Here is a 24618-nt window from a genome sequence, read left to right as displayed (position 1 = left end):
ATGGTGTTAGAGATGAAAGAGGACGTTAGGGTAATGGCAGTGATGGTGGGAGGCGGTGTAGCGCTGGAGCACACATATCTTATCAACTGCATGTGAGGGTTAGGGTTAGTTGACCTGATGTTTGACCTTTAGGCTGACCTTAAGATGTCTCACATCGTTACTGCTGATGGTGGAGTGTCTTTAATAACAAATTTAAAATCCTCTAAAATGGATGGCTGGATTTCTCTAAATCTGATGAAAACATACCTGATTTGGATATAATGAAGAAGGATGATGAAGTAAAATTGAAAAAGAAATTAATGTGACTGATAAGAAATGCAACACGCTTAGCTTTTGCTCTAGAGCAGCAGACCCTCACTGCCTGAAGGTGTGTTAGGTCACACTATAATCTTGGTTTACAAATCTAAGTAAACTAACAAGGATTGTATTAGTGCTGAATCAATTAATTAATAGATTGATTAGTCAATGGACAGAGCAATCAAGAATCATGATAATTGTTTTCTAGTTTAAGTAATTGATCACTGTGTCAGCTTTACAAAGGATTTGTCTCATTTCTCAGCTGAATATCTTTGGCCTCTAAACTGATGCTCTGACAAATCAAGCAACACATCTTGAATGGTTAATTGAATAAAAAAATAGTCAGCATATTAATCGATAATGAAAGCTATTATTAGTCGCAGCCATCGACAAATGCTTCAATGTAGCCGTTAAGGGGTCTGCTGTGCCACACTGGAAGCCCAACAGAGATGTCTAATAGCAACTTGTCAGCTGGAGTTTCACTCAGAATCATGCGGAAGCGACAGAAAGCCATCTAGAAGCAACAGTCGAACAAACCTGGCCTAGCTGCTACACCCAGCATCCAGAGGTGCGGGTCAGCGGGAGGCAGACAGTGGCAAGTCCGGCAGTCAATACAGCCAAGAACGTAAAAAAAGAGGGAAAGTGTTGTCAGGCATGGGATTCAGTTTTTCATAAAAAAAAACAACATATAAAGACAAACACACCCAGATCATAACTTATCATGGTCAAAACACCCAGGTTAGTTGATAGCAAAGGCAAGTAGGAGACTGTAGTTCATACTGATTCTGTGTTAGTGAGCTGGGGTTAAAATAAAGTTGACTGTGATACAACAGCTAGAGTCAAGCATCTAGAAGCTGCAGGGTGAGATCATAAATAGAAGCAGGGGTGGGTAACTTGTTAGGGAAAGTTGGTTAAAGTGCAGGGTTAAAAGCAAGTGATAAGGACAAAGATTTAATGGACGTCCATAGATCAAACAGCTGTTAGCCGGACAACTTGGTGCTGACATGTTTGCTGAGTCTTTGGTAGGGTGGTAAACTCCAAATCATCTTAAATATTTCTTGATATTTCACTTTTGTAAGAATTATGCATTAGAGTCAACAACCATCTACTATTGTCTTAATTTTCCTCAGTCCACTAGGTTTAACAACATTTTTTTCCTGCAGATGACCCTCACAGAGTGCAGGGCAATAAAGTTTGATAAATGGGATTTCTGTTTTTGCCAGTTGGTTGTGGATTTAAAACACAATCACTTCAAGAAAGTTTAATCAACATTTTGGATTAGTCACACAAAATTCTGTCATGTATCCAAGACATCAACAAATTAGTCCATGAAAAGAATCCAAAAGCGAAATTTGAAAAGCTTACGTACATTAGCAGAAAGCTGCATGGTCAAGTTGGCAACTTTTTCCTGCGATGATTCCAACTCTCGCCTCAATTTGCGGATTTGCTGTGGACAAATAACAGGATGTTAGTCAAGCAGCATGGACAAAAAGCCAGAATTGAAGTTGTTAATACAAGTTTTGATTATGGTTATGCAGCAATGGAATGTGTTTAAATGTGTGGTTTTGTTTGGTTAACTAAAACAAACAATACTCAAAACACAAAATATGAAACAACACACAACAGAAACAGTAATGAAGTACACAGGATTAACACACTGTTATATGATATAATGTTAAATTCATGGGGTGACATTTTTCTCATGCACTGAGAATTGTACGGAGGTCTGAACATTTCTTTATTAAATGGTAGCAGGTAATACTGAGGGTTATATATTAGAGAATATTAGAGATAAAAAAGAAAATGAACTGAGTTATGAGCTTCTGAGATAAAGATCTGTGGTCCCAGACTTCACTGAACACTGATAACACCATCTGACGAATGGACACGTTTCAACAGGAAATGACTGACAGATGATGCAGAGGGAAAAGGCACACTGTGAGATGAAGAGTTACGGCACGTTGGCCTTACCTCCCCTTGTATCCTCTCCTCATTCTAAAGAAGGCATGGTGAAAGCAAATAAACAATAAAGAAGAATGGGGTAGAGCATTAACTTTAGGGCGCAGTCATAAAAACTAATTATTCACAGTAAAAAAAAGGGGACAGGAAGTTTTATGAGTAGTGTTTTGTAAACGCATGTGGGTTTTCATACATGATTCTTTTCCACTTGAGGACATAAACTAATGACACAATGTATTAAACTCCAGCAACACCAACATTTTGTAAATAAAAATACATAAAATGACGATGTACTCACAGTGGAATAGTTGGAAGAAGCATTTGACGCCAATGAGAGCACAGAGCCATGCACTGCAAAAAGGTAAGGAATTAATATTATAACTGAGTTCTATTACAGGCAGTTTTATAGGTTTTACTATTGTAGCCAGAACTAGATGTCAAGCAACAATTCATCTTCACCTACAGTCTAATCTCACGTCATCAAAAATGACAAAGTGGTGCATGAATTAAACAGCAAGAGAAAAACTCTTTTTTTTTTACTGACAACTGTAAAAATGTCAAGCTCAATCATTAACGGCATGTAAATAACAGGGAAATTTATACACGTACATAACTGAAGAATTAGATCGATTTGTCTGTTTATCATATTAAATAAAGTCAAAGAGGCATAGTGGCCTGTTTCAGTTTGTGCTTTCTTATTTGTGTTTGAGAACAATACTGATTTTGTTATAGCACAGAATACATAATTAACTTGGAGTTGATGATAATCTCATGTTGAAAGCAAGTTCGAACTGTTTTGTCAACATCTGCATGACAGCTAGTGATATAACTAGCTTATAATCTAAAATGGAGTCACAAAGCCTCCTCTGCACTGTGATTATTCATAAAAACAAATGGCTTTCTGACATTTTGCCCAACAGATTGCGTGCAAGAGCAGACAGCTTTGTCTCATTTGAGGACACCTTGGTGACTCCCCTGCAGGGAGGCCAACCAAGCTTGCTCACCATCGTCCCCTGAATCACGGAAAGACCCTGACCGCATCATGCTTTTTGGGCGGTCAGCCAGGGACATAGTGCTGCCCGGCGGGGAGGATCCATAGAGATCACAGGCTGAATCACTGGGGGGTCCTATGCTGTTGGAGCGTGATATCCTCGGGGTGCCACTGGAAATTGGGGCAACTATTACAGAAGAGATGTTTGGAAAGACAGTGAGTGGCACTGAAACTGTAGGCTGCAGAAAAATATGCACGCACGCACGCACACACGCACACACGCACACAAACACATATACACACACACACAGCTCACCTAGGTATAGCCCCTTATTCTGATGACTCAGTGAAAGCCAACACTACGGTTTCCACAACAGTCAATGTGATAAATATAGCCTGACTTGACCCCTTATTGCCTTCATCTCCTGCAACTTTCAGACTTAAACCCAAACCCAAATTAGTTAGGAGATATGGGATAGTAATAGTAAAGAGTACACAGTAAATCTGATAGCACACTAATTGGCTATCATTTCACCACTCAGAAATAACTGGATCTATAATTGACAACTTGTGTCAACATTTTTCAGTTTAAGAACTAAGTTGGGCTTTTCTCACAGTATCCTTTTAATATCCCTATCCTCAGTTATAATCAACGATAAGATGGATGGCTTATCAAAGATCTCAAGCTGAAGCAGTGAATGCATTTAGAACTTGGCAGCCAAAAGGAACAGAGCAGACTCACCCACGTTGGTGAGAGGGGACTTGCCGGAGGAGGGGTGGAGTGGGCGGGTGGGAGAGGGCAGCTGAGGGGGGCTATCGCTATCCGTCATGCTGACTATATTGTGGGAGTGGCGTCTTGCTGGTTTGCTCCCATCACTCTCTGACAGGCTTGAGCCATAGCGTCTAAGAAGAAATGGGTCATTTTTAACTTCAAACATACATTACATTGATGTCATATAAATGTAGATGATAGCACTTGTATTGACTTACTCTAAGCCTTTCTTTGGCAAGGTATTCCTGTTTGTTTGCAGGCTGTGAAAAAGGAGAAGAAATAGTTATTAATAATGAAAAGTGCCTGAAAACAGTCTTGCATCAACCCAATCATCCATCGAATCATTTAGTTTTGAGAGTTTCTCAGAGTTTCCACTACCGGGAAGTGCACATAAAATATGGTTAGTTGATATATTGGCTGCTAAGAAACTTAAAGCCCAATTTTGGATGTCTCCACACTAAAAGAACTTGACATTATGTTTCCCCAACTCAGCTGCTAAAATAAATGAAGCTGCCTCTACAGCTACTGATTCATGGGAAGATGGAAAAGTGGATGTGTAAGATCTTCTACTTAGATAACCAATTTTCAGTTTTCTTTCTAAAAACACCATTGATCTACTGATGTGAGGATAACAGATGAAAGCTCTTGTTTCATTCTTTTTTAACTGTACTTTTTTTGTGCAGGGTTTGGGGTTATTAGGAGTTCCTTAAAATAATGTGCCTTTCTTTTGTTGTTGATTAAGTTGCCAAAAAATACTGAATGGCGAAAAAAAAAAGTTTGTTTCGTCTGGCGCAGGGTCCCTGTCTCACTTTCACATCATAAATTAAAGAAATCACATTAAATGTGGTTCCCTTTGTTGCATTAAAGTAGCATACGTTTTTACACATTAATTAGATTAAATTAACCTACAATAACAAAAAAAACCATTTAGCTGTTTTTTATTTAAGAGGCTTATCCATGATTGTTTAAACCTCACTTCAAATGACAAGTATCCACTTGAAATGTTAGTCTATCAAGGGTGAATAACCAACACTATCTTCCTTTTCCAGAGGCACAAAAACAACATACACTTAGGACAAAAAGATGGAATGGTAATTAGATTTCACTTCCTGTGATGAGACCTACCCATCTGAGAGATTGAGGGATGTCCTGCTTCCACCTCCCCATGTTCCTGTACCCCTCTCCTTTTCCTGCATCTCCATGGCAAGATATCTCGCACTGGAAGGCACGCTCATCTGGAGAGGCAGGGACTCCATGCTGCGGTGCATGCCAGATAGCTTCGGGTAGAGCAGCGGGGATCCACTCAAGCTCAGGCTTTCACTGGTGTAGGAACCAGGAGAATCGATGTGGAGCACAGGTGCTGGGCTGGGGGTGAGGTGAGTGGCAGTGTGGGAACCAGCCAAGTCCTGAAGTTTGGAATAAGGGGGTACTTTGGGTGGGAGGTCCTGGATGGTCACACAGCAGTCGAGACTGTTGGAGTTGACCTTGTCCAGGTGAGCCAAGCTGGGTGGACGACCCAGAGATTTAGTGTTCAGCATCCTAGGAGTCAGGTATGAAAAACAAGATGTCAGAATATGTAAACTAGGGTGATTCCATGAGTAATGATGTTATACTTAAAAAACATGTATCATATGTCAATACTGGATCCATGCATGTGTGATGTGATCATTAATTTCAGTTGATTTTTTGTTCATTGTAAAGGATTGTTTCATTCCTCTAGTGATACATAGCCATGCACACAGTGGTTCTATCAAGAGCAAAATAAATGCAAAAAAATGATGTTCCCATTACTCTGAATCATGTCTAACTGTAACTGCGACACTGTCTCTGGAAAGAGATATTGCTGTTAAATTTTTTAGATGCAATTTCTCAATCCTGTGAGCGCCATAGCTGAAACTCTATTCCCTTCCACTGTACAAAAATCCAGGGCATCCAGGTAATCACCTACTACGTGTATGGCTAGATATCAAGAAATGTTTCTTTCTTTTTGGTGATTCTTTAAAACAGTGTTTAAATGAGAGACACCTTGGTGTGGTAGGTGATGACAGTTCAGGGTATTTGCTGCTGCTGGTTCGTCTCAGACCGTGTAGTTTCACAGTAGACTCTCCTGTGCACTCATCTCCTTTCAGAGAGCTACAGTCTATGTCAACGCCCACGGCCTTGGCCTTGGCTCTCTCCTTCTCCTTCTCTCTGTCCGTCTGGTTCACTGGGCCTGTGCTCGTCCGATTAGCCATTTTACTGCTGCAGCTACTCAGCTCTTTAACCCTTGGGCCTGCGGAGGCGATGCTCACAGGTTTCAAACTCAACAGACTGGGGTCAATAGTACCGCTGACAGGCCGAGATGCAGGCCGACCAATCACACTGAGCGTGCTCGATTTGGCAGGTCGCGGCAGGCTGCGGTACTGTATGCTGTTTCGGGCGTTTGGCCCCAGGAAGCTTTGCTCACTGCTGGCATCAAAACTGTTCTTGCGACCTGAGGGTGTTGCTCCTCCTACAGGCTTCACAGGGATGCCAGATGACTTGGGAGTTTTCCCCACAGTAGCAGAGCCACTGGAGATGGTGGCGCCCCCTGCTGTCATAACTGTGGCAGTACCAGTGGCTGTTGGTGGTTTCTTGTAGCCAAAGGAGGCTCCAGCAGTGGGTTTAACTAAACCTGAAGGGGGCTTGCGGTGCTCTCCATGATGATCCCTCCCAGCATCTGAACGAGACCTTTGGAGACCAGCAGTTTTGATGGAAATCTTGGATTTATCCTGTGGCTTCTCACTTTTATGTGCTGCATCAAAAAGAAAGACAAAATAGGTGAATAAACAATATTAATGTAATTTCAATCACAATTTAAATATTTAAAATTTAATTATGATTTTGACAGTGAGGGCAGCTCTGTTCACACTGTTGCCTTACCAGTGTAATATAATAGGTCAGTGCTTTTTTGCAAAGGTTTTTGGTTTAAGTGGATTTCAAACATACAAGACAAAAATAAATAAATAAAAACACACTGTAAAAGTATAACTGCCTTCATTAAAAGCCAGGCAAGATAATACACTGCATACAGTATATGAATAAGATGCGCTCGGCAGAGACAAATGACAACAACCACACAAAAATGACACTGAAGCTAAGATGGACAATCAACACAGGCATACATCATCTTTCTCTAACTAGACAGCTTCACATAAAAGTGAAGGTACATATCATTTCATCCACTGCAGTTGAGATAAAATATAAACAAGAAACATCTGTATTTACTTAGAGAACTTTTATATTCCCATGACGTCAACTGTGTCTCACTAAAAGACTCTCTGAGTTACTGTAAATGAGCATAATACAAAATTAAACCTTTTTTATCATCTTGCATGACATATCCAGGTGCCATAATCAATCAAAATATGTTCCGTATGAATCATTAAAATGATTTAGTGCAGAGGTATTAAATATGCAAAGATTAAATGATGAAAGGAAAAGAGTAACTGAAGGGTAATCAAAGAGTACAATTAGATTTTATTTTTAATGAAAAGGTAAAAACAATGGGACAAAAGTTCTAAATTCATAAAATACAACATGTGATAAGACATTCTGTTAACCAAGCCTTAGAAAAGCATCAGCTAAAATTATGTTATTTCCCTTCAAGCTGAAGCCAAAAAACATACAATCAAATGTAATTTTAATCACTAATGTTTAAAGGTGAAATTAAGTTGAGGAAATTGCAATAACACGCAGAGAAATATTGGTATTGGAACTGAATTTTGACCTATTATTATTGAAACATTATGGGATGTTTTGCTGAGGACTGAGGGGCATTAGAATAAATATAGTTGCAGCAGATGGCAGACACTGTGTCTCTGCAGACATGTACAGTAACATGCTTTCTCTGAGATAATAAAAGCAACATGGCTTTGGGCTTTAAGCACAGATTTTTCCTCACGGAAATGGATTTCATGGTGCAGTTTTTTCAGTATACTGTGCTGTGCTACAAATCAAACCCTGGCTTACGCTAAGGGGTATAACTTGTGTATTTCTTTTGACACCAAGCAGATATCCGGCTTGGCTGCTTTACAAACAGGCTCTGTTTTGCAACTGGATTCAACATACAAAGAGAGAACGGATGACACAGATTTCTTTAAACCAAGTTAAAAACATCAGTGACTAACCAAATTCCTTTCTGAGAGGAATAACAGAGAAAGACAGACTGAGAAAACAGGTAAACAGAGAGACAGATGAATTAAGAACATGTCATCAGATCTCACCTGCAACTTTTAGCATGCTCTGAGAGGTATGGGTGATAGGGGAGGTTATGCCCACAGGAGGATTACGACCTTTCTTAAAACTCCCTGGATGACCCAGACTTTGAGGCTTCCTCAGTTCTCCTTTACCCGCTGTATCATCACTGAGGCTCGGTGGCTTCTTTCTCCACTTACTCGGAGCCTCGGTCTTGAGACTCCCTGTGTCATATCTGCAACTATCGAGCTTGTGGCTGGCTTTGCTGTCTTCGCTGTACCAAGAGAGTCCACTTTCCACCAGGGAGCGCTTTTCTGCGTCAGTGCGGAGCTGCGGGGAGAGGAAAGGAAGAGGCACAGTGTGGGTAACCATCAGACATGGTCTGTGTTATCTATGGAACTGACTGTTCTCTGTAATCTTTGTTTCATCTCAACTGCATTCCAGTGGGAAGGAGTGAGAGATAGACTGATATGCCCCAAGTGGATTAAGGAAAACCACAGAGGAAGACAAAGGAAGAAAAACAAGAATTGAAAAAATCTGTTTATGGATTTCACACTTTCAGAGATGCATGAATATATTAAGGCTTGAGTTGAATACAGAAAAGCTTGGAGCTTATATTTTTGAATGTACCACTGTGCAGTGGACAAAAAAAGACAGCTAAACTGTAAAAGAAAACCTATCATGTGGCGCAGTGAGGAGGTAGCACTGCAGACAAAATTGGTCATGCTGCTTCTTGGCACTACACTAATGTGATATAGAGCGACAGATGGCTCATTGAGAAGCACTAATGTTCATTTCTTCCCAATGAGCATTCTGTAAGTAAGCAATTATCAGAAGAGCAAGTCAAAAATATCTACCTGTGCAAAAGGTAGAAACCATTACCACTATGCAAAGTAAACATTCTAGTTTCAGATGAATCTTTAAACATTTTTTCTCCCTTGTTTTATTTTAATAACAGTGGTGAGGTTTGTGGTGCTGTCTTGTGGCCTTGGTCAAAACAATGAACTCGCATTTTAACAAACAAAACAGAGCAAATCACAGAGTGAAGCTTTGGAAATGCATGAAGTAAAGGCCTCTGTTGCAATCTTTAGCACTGCGTTGACACACAAAACAAGATATGGTAGGGCCCAGCTTTGCCACAAGATGCATTACAGGCTCTTACAGTAGGTACAATATGTCAGCTCACCATAGCGGAGGAGTTGCGTCTGGATCCCAGTGGTGTACTTGGCAGAGAGTTGAGGGAGGAGCTGACGTTAAACTCCTCTGAACTGAGGTTCTCTGACCCATCACCGTCTCCATCGCTGAGCCCGCTGCTGATGGAGCTGCTTTCATCCCAACTGAAACAAGACAGAACGACAAGTTGGCAAAAAAAAAGTGTGTACTTATCAAGTAAATGACAACCATATGAATATACATCAGGTAGAGCTGCAGAAATCTTGAGTTTGGAGGGAGAAAATGCTGGCAGCAACAGCAATAAGTCCATCTGGCTGCAGTAAGCCGTCTCTGTAGGTGGCCGCTCAATAAAGTAGGAGTTTTCCAATTGCCTGTATCATAACGTCCTTTTACACTTTTAAAAATGAATTTTTGGTATTCATATGATCAAAAAACCTTTTTTTACACAGTTAAATTGAAATATTTATAACTTGGATCAAACAAATCATGATTATGGTGCCAGAGGCTGTAATTCAATGATTGTGATGAATCCAGAATGTGTGAAGAGGATTATCCAAAAAAGACATTTTTTAACTGGAGATCACACACCTTGTTTTAACCATACATGTGCCGTTTCACTTGCAACTTCTCATTTTTTCCGTATCTACTTGCCTCCCCCAATACCACCTACCTTTAACAAACAGTTCTAAAAGGTGAATACATTTGAGCAGTTCATTTTGAGCTGTAAAACTTTAGATCTAACCATAATTTAATAAATCACCATGACAACAAGACCTTAGTTTTTTAAACCGAGGCCAAGACACAGCCATCCTGAACCATTAGCTTCAAGGAAAACTTTACAGGATATGCTGATAAATCACGCTGAATGAAAAGTATGGCGACTGACAGCTCCGGGTTTAGTTAGCGGTCTGGTATGCTCTAAAGACGCAGGGTGAGGAGAAATTGGAGTGACAGGCTCCTAAACCCTCTCTGACCCTTCCCTCCACCCCACTATGAAGTCCTGCATCGCCCTGAAACACATGCTGCCAGATTGGCCCCCTCGCGTGAGGAAGACAGGGATGGGCAGTCCCACAGCAGCTCCATGAGGCTGCTCACTAAGCAGAGGATCTCTGGATCGTGCGTTTGTATTGGAATAGATTAAAAATGTAGAGTTCAACAAGAGGTGTAGCCTTTCAGTCAACCAAAACATTACATGAGGATAAAGCGATTGAGAGTCTGAAGGGAGTTTAAAATTAAGGCGGAAAACTTTTTTATGTATTTTAGAGGAGTAATAATGCCTTGTTGAATTTAAAAATTACATCTCCAGAGAGTAAGATGGAAGTCCAGCTCACATTTTGTGTAATTACGTTCCCCATCATTACTACTGGCAACCACAGGTGGTAATTGAATTTATGTTGGCGCACCGAAATGTGGCACAGTGGAAAAGGTAAATTAATAAGCCTCCTTTAAAGCTGAGTCACTGCTTGAGCTGAATCAGTTCTTTTCCCCCCTTTTCTTTTGCTTTCCCCACTGAGCTGAAAATGCACTTTGTGGGTCCGCAGCCTGCAATTAGCAGAGCCATGGAACATGGAATTGCATAGAAAAATACAGAGAGACAAAAATGGCCTGTACACGTTCAGAATCGGGTTTAATCACATGGCTGCAGTTGAATTGTAGTCACAGTTGTAAAACAGAGAGGAGGCTTACCCCTATGATTTGTACCGGTCGTGAGCATTCGGATGCATAAAACTCAACAATTTACTGAAGATTTGTGGACGCAGATACAAAACCTCAGAGGTGAAGTTTGACAAGAGCGGCATAAAACATGAGATAAATATTTGATTTGAGATAATAAAATGTTTTCAAATACCACCAATAAGTGGAATAACTATGATTTACGCCGAGCCCAGATGTTTGTGGTATACATGAACAATACCACCTCTGTCAGGGGTGACAGCGGGGCAATGAATAACACCTCAGGGATGTCAGCATAAGAAGAGGCAGGAGGGCTTGTGGGATGTTGATATTACAAGCCAAACTGTCTGCTCTCAGAGGTGAAAACCAGTCAGGGGAGAGGGTGGGAGTACGCCAGCAAAGTGCATACTTCATACATGGGGTGGCAATTAACTTCTTGTTTTCTGTGGCAAAATTCCAACGACTCTCTGATTTGTGTGTCCATGCTATTATTTGAGTTGCTGAGAAAATGTTTTGGTTCAACAAGACTTGAGATGGTTGGCGGGGTGGAGCAGGGTGGGGACATTACAATCACTGTCCAGACTTGGAAATGGATCTAAGAGTATTGCTGTTAAATACACACAAGCGCTGGTTACCAATAATGTGAGACTTGCAGCATTGTTTGAGCACAATGCAAAAGGTACAATGCAAGGAAATGAAAAAGGATAGCTCCACAATCTTTAAAGTATGTCTTCAAATAACTGTCAGGTGCCCATTGAACCCTGAAATAGGTTTTCCTCACTGCAACCATTCCTCCTGTTCATTCTGGCTATTAAAAGGTCTCTTTTAAATGTACTTTGAATACAAGTGATGGGGGCCAAAATCCACAATGTGTTCACAGTCATTTTTAGCAAAAAAAAACCCCAAAAACATTTTGAAGTTTATCTGAAGCTTATATGAGGCATCAGCAGTCTGAGTTAGTGATATTAAGTGGATGTTTGCCATATTTACAGTCTTTTTATCATCAAATCTTTGTCTTTCCCTGTTGAACTGAGGTGGAAGTATAGTAACAAAAAAAGGGGGTTTTGGCACTAAAATGACTTGAAATGAAAGGTCATTTGACTAATCTGGATGAGTGAAGCTTCATATTAGCTTCAGATAAACTTTTAAATGCATTTTTACTCAGAAGCAGCCCTGTGGATTTTGTCCCCCAATGGTCAGCATTAACAGGAGGAACGATTACAACAAGAAAACCCTATTCCAATGTTCATTTGGGCATCTGACTATTGTTTTAAGGCAGACTTGAAAAACTCTGAACATGTCCTTCAAGCACACATGTCTATCTCTTAGACATGCTCATTTGTTAGGGTTCTTATCAAAAAAATGCCATAGTATAATCAATAAAGCCATATAAAGTAGCAGAAAGTGAAAGGCTGCATTTTAACATTGGCCTCTGGCGCTGTGTCTATTTTCTGCGTGACAGACAGTGAAGACAAAAGGCTGCAGGGAGTGCATGCATGCCTCTGGTTGAGTGAGTGGTGAAGACATCTTCTATTACACAGATAGCTGTGGTAGCAGCACCGCAACGTCCTCCAAGAATTGTTTGCACAGATGTTATAATTCCTGGTGTCAAACAACCATCAGCATACGTTCTTGCACTTTTTTTTTTCTAAGCATTTTTAACTTCTTGTCAACGCATTTCACACTTCATAGTAACACTACAGGCTCAAATGAATAGTAATTAGGAACTCCATTTTATTGTTACAGTATTCCTGCAATATAAGTTTATAAAACTGCATTGAAAGCAGCCGGTTTCAACCTCTAGCTACTCAAGAGGAGATGATCGGCTTCGGTTAAGGTTCATATCAAAGCCGATTAATGTAATGCACTTAACCTGAAGCTACGACTCTTTATGAGATAAAAAATAAAACATCGTTAAGAGATGCTGGTGGATATAAAAGAAGCCATAAATTCATCTCATCAGCATTCACAGTCTAAATAAAATGTTAAATACAATTGAATACAGTACAGTAAATGCAATGTCATCTTTACCTTGGAGTAAAAAGTAAAGTCCGTTTTGCTCTCGGTGCAGACTGCAGCGGAGGAACTTTTCCGATTAAAACACGGCCGCTCATTTGTCACCGATACAGTGTTTTATTATTTTAATGAAACGTTTTGCTGTTTTTTAAGTGCTGGTAATCAAAATCATATCCTCCGATGGCGAAGGTCCATTTCCTCCCATTCAGCGAAAAGCAAGAACCGGTCTGCCGCTCGGCAACACCCCCCCACCATCTCCCAAAAAAAGGGAAAAGAGAGAGAGAGAGAGAGAGAGAGAGAGAGAGAGAGAGAGCAGGATGGCGAGACTAGAGAGCCAGAGGGAGAGACCCAGAGACCCCCATATTACATGATGGCCAATGGCTGTCTGGCTGACTGGTAACCATGGTAATAAGGTCCATCAAGGTCCATCACTCTGCTTTAAAGGTCACGAAGTACTGACCCGCATGTTATCTGATTAAACTGATCACAATATTTGAGAGTGGTGGACTGATGTTGAAGCATATTTGCCCTAGAGGTGTGCTTTTATCGATAACATTTCTCTTGTCAAGTATTTTAAAGTGAGGGCAGGGGCGCTGCTAGGGGATTTTGGGCCCCCATGAACAGATATCACATGGGGCTCCACGTGCAATGTCTGTAACCACACCTCTACTGTACCTGTGAAGGCTTGCAACTCTCTTGTAGTCCTATAGCTACTAACTGTACAATATCTACGGACATTGAGCTATGAACATATAACACTGTGTAGACATGCATGCAACATTCTGCATAAAAAAATATTTGTAAATGAACTATTCTATTAATATCTATTAGTGATATGTACATTTTTATGGAAAAATCTACTAATGTTCTTATATTTTTTAGGGCCCCTGTCAGTCACATGCCCTTAGAATAGTCCTAACTTTTCATCCACTTTATGGCACCCCCAAGTGAGGGTACGTTATTTTTTGAGGATTTCATTATAAAAGAGTACAGTCTAGATCTGGTTTATGTGAAAAGTGCCTTGAGATTTTGTTGTGAGTTGGCGCTGTATAAATAAATATTCGCTGACTGATATAACTTCCCTTTAGTATTCCCTATGTATTCAAATCTGAAGATACAAATTTTGGTCTAAGTGCTTTTGGTGTCAAAATGCCATTTCCCCAAGCACTTGTTAAATCTGTCCTCACATGGTCTGATGACGTTGCTACGTATAAACCTCTTAGCACTCCTAGCCAGTAGCCACAGAGATGAAGTAAGTATTAGCTGCTGCTGTTACGTTGCTAAATGTGCTAAAGGAAGCAGACAATGTACTCACTGTTGCTGTGAAATTGGCCTAATATAAAAAATAAACTCTGAGCTCTCCTCCCAACAGTAAACAGCTCAGCACTCTATTCTTTTCTAATGGCTAAGTGAACGTTTCCATTTGAAAAACGTTATACTAATTTTAAAAAATGTAAGAAAATAAGTATGAAGTGAAGATATGCTGGATGCTCTCTCTTTCTCCAATTAACCTACTCATACAGTAGCCAAAGTGATGAAATGTTGACTGACTGATTCCAACTCAGGTGCTCAATTTTGAAGTTTCTTATTTTATTTTGTGTGCTGCAATCACTCCTGTTCATACTGGCCATTAGAAGTTCCCTTCATGAGGGAACAGAGTAACTGATAAGGGCCAAAATCCACAGTCCTTTTTTCTGAAGCTAAGCTATGAAGCTTTGGCCCAAATTAGTCAAATCAAGTAGATATCTTCCAATATTATAGTCTAGTGCCAAAGTCCCTCTTTTTGTTCCTACCACTGCAGCTCAACATGGAGACACTGTCCAAAGAAACACAAAGAGGGAATTTGATGCTAAAAAGACTGTAAATGTGGCAGAGATCCACTTGATATGACTAACTCAGACTACTGATGCCTCATAGAAACTTCAGGTAAAAATGAATATGTGGACACAGGATACTTACATTGAACACACATTTACAGTAAAGGGATATCTTTTAATAGCCAGTATGAACAGGAGGAGTGATTACAGAGAGGAAAACCTCTTTCAGTGTTCATTTGGGCACCTGACTGTTGTTTTAAGACAGACTTTAAAATTTGTGAACCAACCTTCTAACACCACATCTAACGTCATGTTTTTTACTTTCTCATAATTATGACTTATGAGTATTTTTATTTTTGCCACGCATAACATTTCATCTACTTTTTTTTTTCTTTTCCTGGCAATGATGGGCTTCCATATTAAGCTGAGCTATAATAGAACCAGGAATCTTATTAAGGAGATGGTTACGTAAAGATGAATATCCCTAAAAATAAAATGTGTTCCATCTTCATTCATTACCTTCAGAGGCCCAAGCTGGAAAAACTCAGTCAAAGGTGAGGCCTGAATCAGTGCAAGTGCAACCACAAAGCCACAGATGACACGAGGACCTCCAGTGAGGCATGAGAACAGCCTTGGAAAACCTTCCCTCCCCTCTCATTAGCAGTGGAACAGTCTCATGGTGATGATCTCACCAGATCTCTGCCCTGTAAACTGATCACTCCAGGAGGTACAGTCCCACACCCAGTCCACATCGCACGCCAAATTGGATCAGTCTGGCTCTAAGTGAAGTCATTTTGGTTTAAAATGTATCAACAAAGGAGCGTACGTGACCAAACGCCATGAATCAATTTCAAAGCAGAAAACACAAAGATGCAGAAAACACAGGAAACAATACGTACACTTTAGGATTTTCAACTGTTTCTATTGAGAGCTTATTGACCCCCTGTGATATATTATGCTCTTCAGGATGTTTTTCCACATCAGTCCACATTTTGAAATACAAATATGGAGTCAGCATGAATGGAATTTGAGACGCCTGTGGTTTTGCTTTTTTGTTCAAATTAAGCAGCCATTTTGCTGTCAGTGAGTGTACCAGACATACAGGAATTCCTGAAAAACTCTAATAGAATGAGCTGCTAGTGTGATAAAAAAGATTGTTGAGTCTGCCTGCATCTTTTGATACTATCAACTCTCATCTGCGTCATCATCACCATCAAAGAACCAAGCCTGTCTGCATGTTGTTGTTTTTGTTTCGCTAACAAACATCATAAAACATTCTTCAAAACTTCAATTTCTAATAGCAACAAAACTTGGGTGTGTATTTCTTTCACTAGAATGATGAGTGAAATTGTTTACAGTAAAAAAAAGAGTGCATTGCTCATGTCTTCTGTTTATCTCAGCTGGACCACAGACGCACTAAACAAGCTGTCATCGAAAAAGGCTTGAAGTCATGTTTCTGCTGTGCCGTAACAGCTGTCTTACACTTAAAACCAAATGGCTTGTGTCAGAAACATCCTCTGTGTATTTGCTTACGTGGAAGGCCATTGAGTAATGTTGCCACCAGTGGGCTGGGCTATTTACAAACTGTTTTAATGGAGATTCAGGACATCTGTGAGTGGTCATAACACTGTCAGACCTTTGCTGCAGACAGGAAACCATTTTCATGATCTGACCTTTACTATTGTGGCTTTTGATCTATCAATTCTGCCCCCGAGGCAGTAAACTCTGCAGCAATATGTGAGTCTAAAAGTAGATTTTTGAGGCAGTAAATAACATTGACAAGAAATCATGTGGGTCAATAAGCTCTTTTTAAATTACTTTCTTAATATTCAGTTCAAATTGGCAGCTATTTAATAGTAAATTGTTATACAGCCTGTTTCCATGTGGTGGCATGACATTAGATTTCCAGCAGGAGGCACAATGAGTTAAAGCTGAGCCTCTTATTGCTGCAGTTTAGTGTGTATGCTCTGTAATTGTGTATTAATGGGAGCACCACATGGCATTTAGAGAAAATGAGGGACACTTGACATTTTGAAAAAGAAAGGACTTAACAGGAATTTGAATTGAAGCTGAGAAAGAGCAGGCATTCTTCTACTCAATACATTCAATTCAATGAAACAAAAAGGGAGGTTATTTATGACGGCATCACATGAAAGCACTGTGTTCATTGATTTACACATATAGCCGGAAAAGCTTTTAGCACATTTCTGATTTCTGATCTTTCTGGGGACTAATTTTATTCTGTATCAAGCTTGACCATACTGTAGCTTGGCAAATAGGACTGCCAGGCCATCATCGCAGAGCAGTGGTATATCAGTGTCATAAATGGGTCTGAGATGCATCAGTGGCTGCGTCTGGGACAGTAGGTGCTCAAGAAAATGGACTCGTCGTCCGATTATTGGACTGGAAAATTAATGTAGAGTCTCCATCAAGCTCAGACAGGAAACTTCCCCCCACAGATGTAGTCCACAGTACAGCTGATACACACTTCATTCTGAGAACCACAGTCTTATAAGGAGCCACATGTACAACCTAATAGTTTGGAATAGGGTGTATTGTTTCATGATAGTGTACTGTGCTCTTGTTTTTATCTCAGCTAATTCACTCAAGTTGATTGATATGGAGCTTGAATATTGAAGTGAGGTGACCACTGTCTTACTAGTGCGACTTCAGTATCAACAGACTTGAAGCAGAGCCAAATCCAACACATAAAAGCATATGTTATGAACTAATCTGAACTAAACAGACGTCATTAGTCATACTTAAAGCAGATAATCTGACAATTCTCGATCAATTTCAAACAAACATATATGTTCATATGTTGTGATCCAAAACAGTAGGTGTATCATATTTTCCATCCAGGACTGAGTATTACGGACTGATGGAATCCAAACTGCACACTCAGACGACCACACGCAGACATTATACACGGATGATTCATGCTCCCTGGGGTGCTGCTGTAATGGTCCATTATTCACATGGCCGAGGGTGCTGGTGGAGGTGGATGCGGGTATAGTTTTGGGTTTTGGGGGTGGGGTGGCTTCTCGATCCAGTATTTTACAGACTCTCACTGGGGAGAACTCCATATTGACCCCAGATGTCTTTAAGTTGCTGACTTTGGGTGTCTGCGTGTTTTGGTAATGGTACGGTAGAGATAGTGTTTTTTATTATTGCTCTTCTGTGAGCAATTTTGAAACATATGCAAATTACAAATTAACTAAGCATTTCAGTGTTTTTGTGTTTGCCCTCCTGTGAGCATATGTGTTTGTGTGTGTGTGTTGTATCCAAAGGCAGGAAAACCACATCCCTTCTTACTGAACCGTAGCCCATAATGGACTGACCCCAAGCGGTGGCCTCACTAAACTGTAATCCCAGCAGCAGCAGGACCAAAGCAGAGAAGCCAAAACCCAAATTTCTGTGCAGATGGGTTTAAGTGGGTCAGAAAACATGTGAGGCTTCAATAGTCAGTCAGACAGTGACTATAGAAAGGTCCAACCTGGCCAGGAAAGAGAAACTGAATGCACACGGCCTGCGGCACAGGATCAAATGTCTACAGCAAACCCTTTGTGCATTACAGAATATATTAGTTGACACACATAGTCCAAGAGTGAGGCTGTTAAAGTATTCCAGTATTTAGAAAACTACAAATTCTCACTTTTATACTGTTTATGCCAAGCTTTGAACAATCCACTCACAAGCATGGGTGAAGCTTTAGTATGGTTACCATGGAAATGACATTGCCAGAGGAGCACACTAAGCCAAGGGCTTATGGACAATATACTGTAATGTAGACTAAGAGAGCAACGACATGCATTTAGTGCTTAGCAAGGTTAAATATGTATTGGTATTTGTCTGTAAAATGTAATTTACACTATCACTATTAAATTAATTACATGTGCTCAGAATTAAATACATTGAGTGAAAAATAAAAAAACATGCTGTAAAAAAGATTTTTCACACACAGTGCTATGGTATATCCAGGCAAAAATACAAGCCATAGCTCATAGCTCATAGACAAACAACCCCCCCCATTATAAAACAATTTAACTGCAATCTCTACACTAGCCTCCCTTTCTGTCTCCACCACTCTGTCCCTCCGTTTTTATTTTACTTCCTCCGTCTCCTTCTTTCTCTCCATCTCACACAAAAACCCCAGCCTATGCACATCCTCCATACACATACATCCATTCAGCAGCTATCACACTGACACACAAGGCAGCCCATCACTGGGTCAGTGGAAGATGGTTGCCATGGCAGCACATCCCGAGCCATGTTGCCGCATGATCAGAGGTATGATGCTGCTGAACCAGCCTCCTTTCTCTGCTCTGCATTGCTGCTTTTATGCTGCTGTATGAGAACACAACTTGGCACAGACCAGACCTCCAGATGTCCACATACTTGCTCTGAACCTTCTGTTACGTTGTAGAGAACAGGACAACAGCACTGCACAGTATTGCACAGAACAATAGAACGAATAAAGCCATTTTGTTTCAGATTCCCTTTGTCCACTTCCACAGTATGTGATCTATATGTACCGGTTATGATGGAAATGTGCCTTGTTCTGCTTCATGTGTGAAGCTATGAACGGCATGTGGTGCCGCCACAAGATGTAATAAATTCACCAGATGAATAACACGTGAAAGATAGAAACATCTGTAGTATTTATCTCAAAGAGATTTATCTAAAAAGGTGTATTCCATATCATAGCTGTAGGAACATGTACATTGGAAAAAAGACATAGTGAAACTGGCATAAGGTGGATGACTTTAAAGCTGCTGTAAGCAATATTTTTATGCTAAACGTGGTTCAAATGACTACATGTGTGTAAAAGGCATGGCTCATAATGACACTTTGCATTTCCTCTCAGCTCTCTAGAGTATCTCAGCATCTTTAAACCATTGTTTTGGTTTTACAGCTGCAACTTTATGGTTTGGTTCGCTCTCACAGCGCCGTGTCCAACCGCAGCAGACAGCTTTTTTCAGCAAAAAATCTTGGACAAAACTCACTGTTATGCTATCGGCTTAACATCAAACTGCTGACAAAGTTAGTGACTAGCTGGTGAATATAGTAGAGTATTTACAGGCTAAATTAGCCATATATGTAGTTAGTGGGCCCTTGACAGACTTAAAAGGAGAGTGAATACTAGATTAAATGAATGCTAATGTTACTCATGTGTTCTGGATGTGCAAGTAGTAAATTGTGTGCATTGTGTGACATTCACCATATCCACATTAGGTGATCAAACATTCATATTGTGTTTACAGATGTTTCCTGCTGCACTTGAGTAGTAAAAAAAATGCATGAATAGAAACGTAGGTGCATGTCTAAGCCTGGCTACTGCACAATGACTTCAACCTATGACAAAAGGAATTCGAAAGCCAGCCAAAATGTATAAATTTAGCAGTTTTAGCGAATGTTGGCCAAACCTGATTGCTAACCAATGCTAGAAAGCTGGAGCAACACCCTACTTCCAAACTAGTTTGTGGTTCATGAACCATCATTGCAAATATTCTTTACATATAAGGGGATGATACGTGATGGTTTAGTCTGTACATATTCTAAGATAATCTGCAATGTAAAGCATGCCTATACTTGCTGGCATACCTTGTGCATGTTATCATTTTGAGCAGCTCACCAAGATAAAGAAGAATGATTTTGTTAACATTCAACTATTACAGCTATCTGTGTTTCAGGTTTTCATTGAGAAAGACAGAAGAACCTGTCAAAACACATTCTGGATCAAAACTAGTCAAACTCAAGTTAGTCCGGAAGAGAAGCAGGCCATCAACTTTTTATGAGGCATTGGAATCATCAGTAGATATTTATTGGCCTTTCACTGCTTCTCTATGCAGTCAGCCAAACAGTCTGGAACCAAAACAACACTGAAAGACATTTCCATTTTTTTCAGTGAAGTCTTCCAATTTAAAAACATGTATTTCATGTCTATCTAACTCCTAAAAATACTCTGCTTTGAACCATAATGCATCTGATATGGTGTTCTACAGTCAAGTACCACATTAAAAGCCTTAAAATGATCTACTTCTTTGTCCTCATTAAAAGTTTTGATCTACGAATATGAAAATATTTTATTTCACAATACGTCAGACTTCCGATTTCCACATCCCACTTGTTTAAACTGAAGATCGGATCATGATTGGCTCCAAACCAGTTGTAATGTCACAAATCATTCTTGTACGCCCACACCTTTACAATGGGATTGTCAATGAACTCGGAGAAACTTTCCACTTTCAGCAGCTGAATGTAAAAAAAATCCCTTCAGTTTCAAACTCTGCACATACATCATTCTGCACAGTGAAGCTAAAACAACCAAGTGAGGTCACAATAAACAAAACACATTTTTGAGTGGGGGAGACTTTAAAATCATACTGTTTATCTGCCAAGATGATACATAAATCTGTCTGATAAAATTACCATATTCAAGCAAATGGGCCTCCTGTGAAACTCACATGTTCTGTTACAAACATTAGGCTTAAATTCATCTCATCGACTAACTGACATAATGGAAGAAAACAAGCAAGTTTCCCATTCAACATCTGTATTAGACATGAAAAGCTAACCTAAACCAATCTACTTACATACATTACAGTTGAGTGCCTGTAAAACATCAACCATAATTGACTGAACACCACTGAAATGACACTGTATGCTGAATAGTAGTCATAATTCATATACCAGAAATGGAAAAACCAACCATACACTAGCAATATAATGTGATTACTGTTCTACTCATAAACCATTCTTTTAAAACGTGGCTTGCATCAGGATGATGTCATATGAGTGATGGTTAAACTTTGCCAGTATGGTGTGAAGAATGTAACCACAGGAACCACTTATGGTTATTGACGTGGTCAGGGCAGAATAAGAAGCCATCACAACACTCCTGTAATTGTAATATTGCACTGTACATAATTATGGAAATTTTAGATGAAACTTAATATAAACTCTCCTCCATCCTTTATATTTCCATGTCTGCAGTTATAATAGACAGTCTGAAGATGAGTACCGAATGACTAGAAAAACAGAAAATGATGATGATGATTAAGTTGTTATTATTGTAAGGTCTACCTAATATTTTTGCTTGTTCGTGTATATCAAGCTTCAAGATGTACCACAGAATTAACCCACAAATAACTCAAGTGATATTTGAATAAAAGTCCAAGCATTTTAAAGTTGCATTAATCATTTTTTATGTATCAATGTATAATTAAATGTGTAATGTGAAAGGAATTGCTCCAACTGGCAATGTTCTGAAACATTTTAGGTCAACTTTTCAGCCCTGCAGAGCTTTTAAGCCTCTTTTAGCTCATTATTTCTGGCCTGCATAAGCTGCTAATTGACATGATTTCCAACAGGAGGCAGCACTCTTTGGGGAAACAAGCTCTTATATACTGCTACCTGGCCTGCACATAACAGCAGACAGACAGAGTTATCAACTTGGTAGAGGTTGTTCAATATCTATACAGCTAAAGACCCACCTTTGTTGTTGTTGGAGACTAATTCAAAGCCAAAATGACAGTGAATGCTGAACTTATGTTCGTCAGGTGGCTAGGAACATAAACGCAAATACTGACGGTGAATATTAATGGTGCTCAGAGTTGGCTGTATGTTCCCCTAATGGCCAAAACTATGGTGCAGCTTTAAGTAAGTCAGTATTTAATGTAGGGATATCCAAGATGATGATATATATCTTGAGATGATAGAAAAATGTCTATCATTTCATATTATGCTCTATAGTTTATTTTGTTGTGCCACAAATCTCACCCTTTAAGGCAACATTTTTGCCATTTGGATGACTCTTTGTGTTCTGCATGGATGCAGATTTGCATGAACGCAACAAAAACAAACATGGAGGAGATTGAACAGGGTAATATCAAACAGGAGGAGGACTCTGACCAGCCACAACAAAATGAGGAGCTTGTACCCAAAAGAGAGGCTATTTCTGTTGCATCAATGTGGTTTGAGTATGAAAAGTCTGACATGGAGCACTAAGTAAGTGCATTTTACTTTTGGTAAATGTATTTGGTAATTTTATGTACACTATTTGTTCAGGATATATATCATTGCCTGGATATAAAAAGACCCAAAGAAATATATGAGATGTTGGTCATATTGCACAGGCAGGGCTGTATGCTGTATTATGGGATGATACTCGCAGACATATACTGGTAAAACATAAATGGCCGCTGCCTCTCAGGAACAAACATTTTTGGAAGGCTTCTTCTAAGACATCCAGTGATTATTAACTGGGACAAACCAACCTACTATTATGCTGCATGTTGCTGCATAGAGAATCGACTGCTCCTCTGTGATGGAAAAATGGAGCCTTCAGTGAGATTGGGATGCATGTGGTATCACATTATTGATGAGGCAGACACACAGTAGCAGTGATTACTGTCAGTGTGTACACATACAGCCTTAGCTAGCCAATGCTGTCTAGTGTGGGTTAATCAATATCCATTAGACTTCTACTGATGTGCTACTGTTTTTTTTGTTACAATGTCTCATATAACAGTTCATAGACAACATGCCTTGTCTCTGATTTATTTTATCTTTATGCATTTTTCTGTTTCCAGATTGTTTTAAGCCACATACACTGGTCTCAGACATTATCCAAGCATTACTGAAAAGTGGAACAGTACCATTGAGTCGAGTTGTCTCACTGTGCGATTGACATAGTTCATTATATTAAAGCTAATTTCAGACCAATGAAATGTATGAAATGTGAGACTTGGGCTTCAGTGAAAGGGAACAGAAATTGCACCTCTCCTTACAGCAGATTTCAAGCTGGTTTCCATGGTTACGCAGGAGGAGCATGATCTATTTTCAAGAGCTGGTAGCTAATGGTTCTCAATGAGCTGAACTGTGAGTGTGTGACAGGGGATGTACAGTAGAAATGCAAATGTATCACAGAAGAGGATATTGTAAGAAGAAAATTAGAGTATGTGCTGCTCTAGAAACCGGATTAGCTAGTTATCTACAGTTTAGGATGTTGGTGAATTTATGGGCCTGGGTAAACCCTTGATATGGAGAACATAAGCACCAGCATTCCAGTATTCCTGCAGGGAAATCAAGGTACTTTCCACTGAAAAGCAAGCAGACCCACAACGCATACAAATAAGAGCAGTTAAAAGAAAAACATGCAACCTACTCGAGGTCCAAGAGAAAATAGCACCTACTGTTTCCATGTCTTTGTGTGTCTTGGCAGGCACAATAGCCCATTATTACTCCCATGATAATGCATAGGAAAGCAATTTCCATAGTATGTATGTATCCAAACACACCCATAATCCTCCTGGTGTAATAACATAAGGAGCAGTTGGTCCCATCGGGGTGTCTCACAGTCACCTTGAACGCTTGTTGGGGGATTACTGGGTGGCTGCACACTGAGCATGATGCAGCATTTTTTTTTAATGGTTATATAAAATGATTTGAATCTTTGGTGCCTGTGGTGTTATAAAGCAGGCACGAGCCCCCGCATCCACCTCTCACATTCATTTGAGTCACCGCAGCAGAGCAGATGCAGCAAGCGGCGGGACAAAATACAGGGCAGATTTAAATGGATTTCGAGTGCATGGATGTTACTGTGAGGAACGGACCCATATGACATAATCCCTGTTAAATCCTAACCTTATCAGGGTTCTACTGTCTGATCTTTTCCACCTCTCTCCTCCCAAAATGCTAAC

The 24618-nt window shown here is 39.9% G+C and overlaps 1 protein-coding gene across 1 annotated transcript in view; it reads right to left on the bottom strand.

Moving 5' to 3' along the window:
• Positions 1-24618, bottom strand: part of nav1b (neuron navigator 1b) — a 51446-nt gene that overhangs the window by 9759 nt on the left and 17069 nt on the right. Inside the window, exons 6-16 of the mRNA XM_053315142.1 lie at positions 9421-9571; positions 8264-8564; positions 6045-6792; positions 5145-5558; positions 4235-4279; positions 3990-4156; positions 3228-3434; positions 2555-2607; positions 2269-2292; positions 1667-1744; positions 835-843 (exon numbers count right to left, since the gene is read on the bottom strand). Of these exons, the coding sequence (XP_053171117.1) occupies positions 835-843; positions 1667-1744; positions 2269-2292; positions 2555-2607; positions 3228-3434; positions 3990-4156; positions 4235-4279; positions 5145-5558; positions 6045-6792; positions 8264-8564; positions 9421-9571 (2197 nt within the window). The remainder of the gene's footprint in view (positions 1-834; positions 844-1666; positions 1745-2268; positions 2293-2554; positions 2608-3227; positions 3435-3989; positions 4157-4234; positions 4280-5144; positions 5559-6044; positions 6793-8263; positions 8565-9420; positions 9572-24618) is intronic.

The sequence above is a fragment of the Scomber japonicus genome, chromosome 3 (genome assembly GCF_027409825.1).
Source record: "Scomber japonicus isolate fScoJap1 chromosome 3, fScoJap1.pri, whole genome shotgun sequence".
NCBI classification, from domain to species: Eukaryota; Metazoa; Chordata; class Actinopteri; order Scombriformes; family Scombridae; genus Scomber; species Scomber japonicus.
Note: the sequence above shows the minus strand (reverse complement) of the source record. Positions and strands in the feature narration are given on the sequence as shown.